At 41.3% G+C, this 10265-nt stretch overlaps 1 protein-coding gene across 1 annotated transcript in view; it reads right to left on the bottom strand.

The window, feature by feature from the left end:
• Positions 1 to 346: 346 nt before the first annotated feature.
• Positions 347 to 10265, bottom strand: part of PHF20L1 (PHD finger protein 20 like 1) — a 64465-nt gene continuing 54546 nt past the window's right edge. Inside the window, exons 18-23 of the mRNA XM_039846210.1 lie at positions 9133 to 9330; positions 8330 to 8386; positions 7673 to 7686; positions 5210 to 5473; positions 3824 to 3986; positions 347 to 2393 (exon numbers count right to left, since the gene is read on the bottom strand). Of these exons, the coding sequence (XP_039702144.1) occupies positions 2251 to 2393; positions 3824 to 3986; positions 5210 to 5473; positions 7673 to 7686; positions 8330 to 8386; positions 9133 to 9330 (839 nt within the window). The 3' untranslated portion in view covers positions 347 to 2250. The remainder of the gene's footprint in view (positions 2394 to 3823; positions 3987 to 5209; positions 5474 to 7672; positions 7687 to 8329; positions 8387 to 9132; positions 9331 to 10265) is intronic.

Genomic DNA, 10265 nt, shown 5'->3' with positions numbered 1-10265 from the left:
AAATTTTAGCAATCTAACTATTAATGGAACCTCCAGTTTGCTGGCTGCCAACAAGTAAAGTGATCTAATTTGCAGATATTATGAAAACAAACACACATTCATTTAACCACGGTCACAGGGATTGAGATGAGAGCTGCTGGGTACGAAGGGCCTTGTGTGTGGCAACAGCCCTCCTTCTGGATTAAGGAGGCCGTCTGCTCCATTTCTGAAAAGAAGATATTAACTCAACATCTGGAATTTAGCCACAATAGGGAAGAGATTAGAGCTATTATTTTAAAACACAAATGAAAAGATACAGTATCAATCTTGAAGTAGAGACATTAGCAAATTTACTCCACACATGGAATATAGGCACTATTCACTTTAATAAGCAAGTGTAAGCATCACCCCATAATATCACCCTCCTAAAGCTTTCCATTTCTCCGTGAGATCTTTGACAATGTTAATGGATCACAAGTGAAAACACAGGACTGTTTTCTACGTTGGCTGATCTTTGGCACATCTGTCAAGCTGGAGAATCTCAAAAGGCAAGAAAAATTCCTAATGACCGTTTTGCATATTCGCTTAATCATCTTTACATCAAAATATAAGGCCGCAAAAAGGCAAGCTGAAATTTTAAGATATGTGGAATAGTTTTAATAAAGAGTTTTACATACAGTACCTTACATATAGAACAGTGTGTTTGCAAATTTAAATAATCTGAATGTACAGTGGCATGTATTCTTATCAAAGATAAATTCAAGTTTACTGTCTATCAGTTCTAAAATGCATTTATACAGACTGCTAGAACTGATAAACAGAATGAGGCATAAAATATTCAAGTGTTATATGTCATCAAAGAGCCTCCTCTTAACAGTTTTTTTCCCCTTTTTAAAAAAGTTTCAAAACCTGTACATACGTTTTTAATTTTAAAAACAGTCTGTTAAAAGGTAACATTTCATGTTAACCATCAGTTCTTAGAGTCTATGGTAATAAAACTAGATATGTGTAGATATAAATATGTGTAGGTTATGTACATATGTACGTCGAGTGTTTGTTTCAAACAGGCATCCACACTCACGCAGACCGCGCACGCAGCACGGGGCGCACACGGCTCACGGGGCACTGCAGACCGGAGGACCTGGGCTTGAAATCCAGCAAGAGCTAGCACAGCAACTTAGTTGCCTTTGGTTTCAGGAACGTGTCCATTTGTGATTGAAGCGAAACGTTTTGAGTGTGCATGTAGTTTTTAAAAAATAAAATTCATCTTCAGAAATGAAGGTTTTCCAGTATTCTACTACCAACAGTTTAAAATCCAGAGCCACAAATTCTTTCGAGAGTTCTGTCACTCCTCATCCCAGCTGAGGCTATTTACATTTTTTTTCGGAAGGCAAACACCAAGCATACTCAGGATCAACCGATATGCTGAAGCCTGAATACTGCAACTCAGCTATATACATTACACATATAGTGTACGGGACACATGCGTTTCTGACGGACTGGTGGCATTCTGTAAGACTTGGGGTGGGAGGACTCCCACAATGCGTACAATTCTCTTTCCAGCAGTATCATCATTTGGCACACTGACCCTTCTGCAACCCATTTTTGTCTTCAATGAGCTTAATGCCTACAATAAATTCCAATTATTTGGTGTTTGTTTTTAAAATATATTCATAATGAAGTAAGAATTCCACACTTGTTCTCCCCAGAAGTGAGACTTCTACTGTCAGTTTGATGATTAAGGAAATTCATTACATAAGAAACAGCTCATGATCCTATACGAGTTTCAACACCCTAAACTTTGATACAGCTGGATCGACTGCAGAGAAGACAGTTCTTATGGTGATCTTACAGAACTCTCCAGAGTTTAGATTTCCTGCACAATTTTGTTTTTGGCCAGATGCTGGTTTATAAATGTGGATCTTCCTACTAAAAACTATATAAATACACCATATTTCTTTCTACAGATATTTCGAGTTTCATATAATCAACTATTCAAAAATCCTGCCTTAGTATAGGTTATATCTGCCTTCACTGATCCTTGGCGTACGGCACATTATCATTTGTAGCTTGCTCATAGATTGTTTTTCCTATGAGCTTCCTTGATAAGTTGTTCATTTTCCTTTTCAAGGTGCCATCCTACTGATGTCACAAATCAATAAATTACCAAAGATCACTAAGCTTTTTAACTATCCACGTAGTAGTCCCGTGGATAATGAAAATTATCGGGCTGAAGAGAGCCACCTTCTTTCTTGTGGGTTTTCACTGTTGTCATACAGAGCAAAGAGTTGCTATCTGTTGGACTTTGCCCATGTCAATCAGAAGCTGTTTGATGTGGCGTTTCAGTTGGGGCAGTCTTGTGAGAGGGTCAGGTGGCTCCAGCTCCCCTGTGAAATCAAGCCAGCTTTCCAGAACTAAACGAGAGAAGAGAACAAACAAATTTAAATGGCAACAAAATGGTATGATCAGAAGGTTGGAGGGAGACAGAGTTCACTTCCCTTTCTGTTGAAGGCTGATATACACAAGCCATTCCCGAGAGGCCGATATACACAAGCCATTCCCGAGAGGTCCAGCATCCTTTCTATCTTATCCCACACGAATTCCAGTCCTTCTGGGTAACCTTAACTTGCTGTTATTTTAGATCGCGTTTTCCTTTATACATGTAAACTAACTTCCTTTTGAATGTCTCCCTTGAGTCTCTTCTGAAATAGGAAACAACAGTCCCCTGTGCCTGCTCAAGAGTTTTATTAATTTAGGCTTACACTGTCTCCATTTTAAATGAAACTTAGCTATCGTAACCATTTTTATTTTTTAATTCAGAAGTTCATTTTTAATAAAGAAAAGGAGGTGGCAATTTCTCAGTGTCGTTTTCAATTCTACTATTTAATCATTACTTTTTTTAAAAACACGAGCATATCAGAAGTCTAGGCAGAATGCAATTAATTTGCATTCCACATTTATTAAATAAATAGGAAATAGTGTCAAGTTGCATTTTTTTCTTCACTGATCTACTCAAAATATTAAACTAACTCTACAGTTAGCTTATGACCAAATGGAAGACGCTTCTGAAAAAGGTTCCTAGTTCCTCTTTTGGGCGGCGGGCAAAGCAGTAGAAGCTCTAACTCAGCCCAGGGTAAAGGTATCACACCGTTTTTGCAAATTTGAAAAAAAAGGAGAGGGTGGAGAATGGAATCTATGAGGTTAGGAGGAAAAAGGAGTCAGAAAACACAGGGAAAACACTAGGTTTGGGTAATTAATCTAAGTCGCTCTATTTTCTCATCTATAAAATGGGCATAATATCGTCCCTGTCTACTCCTCAGGGCTCCTGTGTGATAAAGTTGAAAATATATTAAAAATATATATGTATTTGAAAATTTGTATGCAAACTTAAGGTTTACCTACTTAACCTTACAGGGTTTTTTTTTTGTGTTGTCAATTTCACCTAACAAATAGTGACCAAAGTAAAAACAGATTCAAAATGTTATCCCCCATATTTCAAATACGCTCAAATCCTTCTGCAGAATTCCAAAGAAAACATAGTTCAGTGTAACTAATAAATATCCCATCTGCGCTCTATGTTGAGCCTGGTAGATGGGCAGTATTTAACAAGTATCCACCTTAAGAAAATCTAAGATAGTATCCAGTCACGTTGTCTGCAGTGCGAAAGGTCCCAAATGCCAGCTGTGTCGCGTAAGTCCACGTAAAGGGAGCAGCAGAGCTCCAACAGCATAATGAGCACCTGGACTTTCCACTGCCTAATTTAAAAAACCTTAAATAACTCCTTCACAATAATGAACGCGCTGTCACTCTACAGTAACGGTATTTTAGATCCTTCTGCAATTACCATCGACTTCTTTCTCTATTAGGTCCATCCTGCTGGCAACCTCGTTCTGCACGTTCTCTATGTGTGTGAGGAGGTTGAGCTGCCACTGAAGATGCGAGTCTCCTGGGTCTGCAGTGCTCTTTTTATCATTGCAGGCAAATACTGTGTTCTTTTCAGCTGGCTTCTTCTCCAAAAGACCATTGGAAAAAACAAAGAGTTGGATGAAATGGACCGTCATAAAGGAAAAGATATATTAAAAAAACCCCGTCACCCTCAAGGATCAGTAAAATCCCATCTGACTCCGAGAATGTTTTTAAAGTCTAGCACATAATCAGATTACATCTGATGGTCCTTAAAAGCAGACATGCCCGCTGTGCCCCTCCACAATGCCTAGTAGCAAAGGGCAACACGGGATCAAAGGCATTGAATAAAATGTGCTAAACAAGTGAAGTCACTAATTATATGCTATAATTAGAATGTGCAGCTAATTCAGACTGACCTCTTTCTCAATTAATCGAAACTGGTGACATAAGGAGAGGGAAGGCAAAAAGCAATCATGGAAAAATCAAGTTAGCGAAGACCCATACAAAGTCCAATGAACTGTAGACTGAACCTCACTGACGCAGTTAAATCGGTGTGGTGAGGGGAGGCTGAAAATATTAAAACTAAGCTACTAATACGCACTAGATGTGGGAACTGCCAGGACAACCCATTTCGTATAAAGTGGATGAATTTCATACCACTTCCTAATAAGCGTGAGAAGAATGGTGTTTCAACAAAGGGTATTAAGGCGGATCATTCTGATTGAAGTTAAAGCCGGTGAAAAAGGAAGAACTAATTTGCAGTATAAAGTTAATTGAAATTAATCAAAAAAAAAAGAAGGAACATCTCTAAGATAATCCTAATGTCGAGGAAATAAGTCTATAAATATTCAATGTACATACATAGAGCTCTAAGAATTCAGCTTACTGTGTGTAATGGGATTGATATATACACATAAATATACTAATATTTGTAAAAGAGGATTAAAGTGTCACCTTTTATATAAAATATAAAAAAGACAGATGACATATAAAGGCACCCATATGCCCTGTCATGTTCTCACCCAGACAACTTTCATTCTGAATAAAATGTAGTCCGTGTTTTTTGGCGGTATCTTGGTGTACTTATGACATTGAAACTTTTGTTAGGGAAAAAGCTTCCTGATTTACTATACTGCTGAATTAAGGAATAACTAAACGTCCAAATGGCCAGGGTTTTCTTGTAGAGAAGGCGAAAAATGTTTTTACACTCACAAGGTACTCGTGAACTTGGAAAACATAAGCAAATTCTGGGAATTCAGTATGTAAAATTTTCCTTTGTCAGTCTATCATATTTTCCAAACAGAGACAAAAGAAGTAGTTATACCTTTTCAGGCAATCCGTCTTCTTTTACTGAGTATAGTAAACGGTTTTTCTCCCTCGTGTGGAATTCCTGCTCCTCTTCAAAACTACTGATGTCATCATCATCTGAGCTCCCCGGGTCTGCGTGAGGTCTGCGGTCTGGACCAAAACTCTGTGGCTTCTGGTAACTGTGCTCACTTGTTATATAAGTTCCTTCCATTTTTAGGGGCAGACGAGGTGGCTCTTTATGGTTTTGTACATACTTCTTTTCTTCTTGAGTAATCGTGTTCTTAAAATATTTCTGCCTCTACATTATTGATCTTATCTTTTCTGCTCACAGAACAAGTTCAGAATTAAGCGTCAGATGATAAGTTTATTCAAAGTGGAGAAATGCCATTTAGGGAAAATCCAGCAACAAGTTTAAAAAATTTCAGGGATAAATTTCAGAATATAAAATTATACAGCTAACCCTCGGTTATCCCTGCCTTTGCATTCTGAGTGCACCTGACTCAGCCGGCAGACCCCCAACTCTCACGTGAAGACCTAGATCATCATCGAGAGACCCGATTAGGAGGTCAGAAACTCAAGGCTAAAGCAAAGATATTCCTTAGGTTAACTTGCCCCAGAATTTCACCTAAAATTTGAATTCTCACAATTTAAAAGAAATAGCACTCAGTGGGAAAAGAAATAATGAGTTCAATTCTGTTAACAGTTCTAATCATTTGACAGATGCACGTCTTATACTAATGATTTTTCATTGTATTTTTTTAAATTATGATATGAAAAACTTTTTATGTGAGCACATTTTAAAATCTTAATCAAAAAGTGATACTTGTGCATGACAAAAAATTCAGACTATAAATGTGTCAAAGTAAAAGTCTCCCTGCCGTGGCAATCATAAGCGACTGCGGTGTGATCTGGACTTTTTCTACACACATACAGTTCTTTTTAAAATGGGCAAGCTCACACCTTTTCTTTTTACACACGTGGAGCTCTCGATTTATCCTCTTCGTTTATGACGCATCTGGGCATCTTGCTGCATCATACGTTTAGAGTGTTTTACTCTAGTAGCTGAACAGTACTAATGCACCACAGTCTATCCAAGCCAGCTGATTCCTGACCGAAAGGTGTGTGTGCGTGTGCGTGCGTGTGTATGTGTGTATCTTGGCACATGGGAGGAAATATTTCAGTCAGATAAAGTTCTAGATATGGAATTGCTGGATACCGCATGCACATGTTCATTCTGGTAAGTATGGCCCAAGTGCCTGCCAAAGAGGCTGTACTAATCACGCCCTCACGAGAGCCTAGGACCAAGCCCTCCCACCCCCTCACCAAGCATGTGAGCCTGGGGCTGCAGTCAGTTGTGTGGTAATTAAAATTCTGCAAAAAATAAAACAGGAATCCATTCATCAGAATGGAAGCGAAAGAATATTTTGGAGGCACAAAACCTTCAGAAGGCTCAATAGTGTTTGCAAATTAATAATTTCCAAGTTAGACAAATACCAGGAGTCAAATTCTGAAATAAATATTATCTTTTAGATTAATAATTTAATATCCAGAAAATACTACAATTCTTCCAACGGTAAAAGGCACAGCAGAGGTAAAGCTGGCTTTGTGGCCCCACAGCCCAGTGGGTCGAATCTTGTTGTGCCACTTAGGAGCTCAGACCCATCACATCACCTCGCTCTCTGCCTGTCCACCAAACAAGGTAAATCCACTTCTCAAGCTTACTCAGGGAACAAATAAAATGTACTCAAAGCACACATTTCTTTTTTTTAATTCTGCACATTTAGGTTTTTTTTTTTCTTCTCACAAATTTCTAGCATGAGTAGATTTTCAATTAATTGTAGCTAATGATAATCATTACCATTATTACTGGACATACTAACACAGGCATGAGGCAAAAATGGTCTAGTCAAAACCCTTAGCAAAGTTACGAATGCATAGAAATTCATATTGAAATCAAGGACGGTCAGGTTTTTTAAACCCATTTTTAACCTGTTTGCCCCAGGAATACTCACTGGCAGCTGCAGCGTTTACCCCGAGATAACTCGCGGATTATAGCCCTAACCTCTCCCCCAAAGTTTGCCAAGAAATATCTCGCTCTTATTATTATTTTCGCATCGCTCTAGTACATTCATAGTCTTTGGAAACAAATGACATTATTCTGCCTGCAGCGTTCTGTTTTTAGTAGCGGTATTTCCATTTACAAAATATAGTAATTCTCGATCGCTGAAAATGTCAAATCCTAGAAAATGAAGTGTTCCTACACGCGATATTAACACTGTTCTCAAGCGGTTGTCAGCCGAAGAGTCATTTGATTTTTCTGATTTATGCACACGTTACTGTTACATTAGGATTAGAGACAAGTTCTGTTTAGAAAGAACTCCAACAATACTTTTCACATTTTATTTTCACACGGAAAACCAGTCAGATCTGCTTCAGCCTCAAAGAGCGTGTTTATGTAAAATTAACACTGGCAACGAGCTGCACTGTTTTTTTCTAAACGAGAAATGGGTTAAAAAAGCCTTATTAGTTTCGTTAGTTAATTCCTCACATTTTATCATTTGCATGGCCTTTTTTTTAAATATGAAATCCATATTCAAGTTTATGATATACAACAGAAACAACCTATCCCTACACTAAGCACCAGGAATAAGATGATGGACAAGCAAGCCCTGCCTTAAAGGAACCCACGCTGTAGTAAGGCAAGGCAGGCATTAAAAACAACGAACTGCCTGACAGCAGCGTGGGTGGAGTCTGCCAGGAAGGGCGCAGCCACCTCTAGCTGAGCAGATAGCATGGAAAGACACCTGTCTGCTAGAGGTCTGTGCTGGTGGCAGAAGGTTGTTCCGGGTGTGAATAAAGGCCTGGAGCTATGAAAAGGCATGCTTCGTTCAGGGACTACGGTTACAGCTGGAACATCTGGGGAAAAAAGGAGGAGAGGGGAGACATGGCAACAATGTGGCAGATGGGAGATGAATCACAGGAGGACTGGAGAATGCGGGCCGAAGACCCTCAGCGCCGTTCACGGAGCACCGCGAAGACACTGCAGTGTGTATCTAGCTGGGAAGAGACGAGCTCGTATTTATTTTCTACTAAGATCACAGTGGCCACAGTGTGAAGGATGAGCGAGAGTGAGTACCAGACGAGCCGCAGAGAATTCTAAAGGGATGGCGGCTGTCCGTGTGCAAAGAACGGCCTAGGTTGAGACGGTACCAGAGGAGAGCGACAGGACCGGACTGTCCGCTCAGGGAACGACCCCGCGCAGGCACACGCGGTGCCCCAAGTCAGCGTGGCAGCCACCAGGACGGGGCTGCGAGCAGAGGAAAGGGCCGGCTTCTGGCCAGGCGAGTGAGTCAAAATGACAAAACTCCTGTGAAGAACCAGTGATTCATCCTGTTTTTACATAAATGTGTTTTTTTTTAAAAAAAATACGAATTCTAGCCAGGCATTAGGAAGAACTGAAAACAAGGAAGTCAGGAACACTCTGATACATTGTTTGGGAAGGTGCCAGCTTGTTTTTTTATGGGAAAGTTGTCTGGGATGACTAAAACAAATTTGGTGCGCAGCAGAGGGGCGGATGACGTGACCTGTCAGCCCCCTTCAAAGTCAACCTGCAGGCGATTTAAAAGTATGTTACTGACTCTATTTCACCTTGACAACATTCCAGAAGGACATAAAATGCGGGTTCACCGCAGCAAACACACTTAACGTGTGACGCGGTGAGCAGTGGGAGCGGAACCAGCCTGTGCTGGAAGGTTAGGCGCTGACCCAGCGGGCGCGGAGCAGCTACTCACCCAGGCGTTATCAGACCTTCCTTTCCTTGTAAGTTAAAATTTACTCAAATGACTATTCTGTCCTCCAAACTGCTGATCTGACTCTTCGAAGGGCCAACTGGTCCCGTGAGTTAAACTCGCGGCGCGGCCTCTCGGGGGGCTGCCACTTACTTGAGGATGCCGATCTTCAGCTGTAGCCCGTGCAGCACTTTGGTGACGCCGCAGACATCGGCAAGCAGGTGATGTGTGGAAACTATCTTTTTGGCATTGAGATGAGAATAATTTTCTTTTAAAAACGATAACCCGCACATTCTCCCATTATTCAACCAATCCTTATCGTAACGGTATCTTGCACTCCACCTCTGACCTGCAGATGAAGCCGACGTTAGTCATAAAGGATCCACTCGTTCGGGTCACTTCCCACCCTGCCGGCATCACCCAGGGAGCAGGGCGAGGGCTAGCACGAAGGTCAACCTCGGAGGAGCACGGCGGCGTACGGAGGACCTGGCACTGAAGCAGCTTCCGCAGCCCGGGCGTCCTGCCCACCGAGGAGCACACGCTCCACCCAGGGTACGGTCGGTGGCAGGTGGCACCCGCGAGTGGAACCTTGAGTATGCTGATTCCATCTTTACGTATCTGTCACTTGTCCTCTAAAAAGGCTGAGGTCTGGAGAGAAACTAGGAAGGGTGTCTCTTTCTCTCCCTGACCTTCGTTTTGAACTGGATAAGACAAAGTTCTAGTTAAGTGAACAGGGAACCGGGACTCGCCCATGTCTGAGGTCTCTCAGAGCCCTATAGAATCCTGTATCTTCAATGTCAACCAACAGTAATTACATCCTCCTCTGATTAGCTGCTTATGTGTCTGTGTCCCCCACACACTATGAGAGAGGGAGGCATGGTTAGAATCAATCACCTCACCTCTGACCAGCGTCTGGCAAACAGTGGCAGCCAATAAATGCTGCTGAATGAATGAACGAATGTCCACATTCATGAAGGTCTGAGTAATTCTGCTTCTTAATGTTACTTTTTTGATAGACAGAAAAACAATTCATTAGCCCTTTACTGGAGAGTACCTAGTTGCTTTCTGCTTCAGAAGCTGAAAACATACACAGTATATGCACGTGGCCAGCACGGAAGAAGGCACTGCGTGGAGAGCTGGGTGGACAAGGGGTCAGGAGGTTAGGATTTCCTCCTGGCTCTGCCACGTCTAGAACTATCCCTGTGCACGAGGCATTGAACTTTCTGCGTCCTAGTCGCCTCATGAGTGAAATGAAGGGATCACTTGTGATCATCTGCTATCCCG

The sequence above is a fragment of the Pteropus medius genome, unplaced genomic scaffold, assembly GCF_902729225.1.
Source record: "Pteropus medius unplaced genomic scaffold, Ma_sr-lr_union100, whole genome shotgun sequence".
In the NCBI taxonomy this organism is placed as follows: Eukaryota; Metazoa; Chordata; class Mammalia; order Chiroptera; family Pteropodidae; genus Pteropus; species Pteropus medius.
The sequence above is the reverse complement of the archived record's forward strand: the minus strand, read 5'-3'. Positions and strand labels throughout refer to the sequence as shown.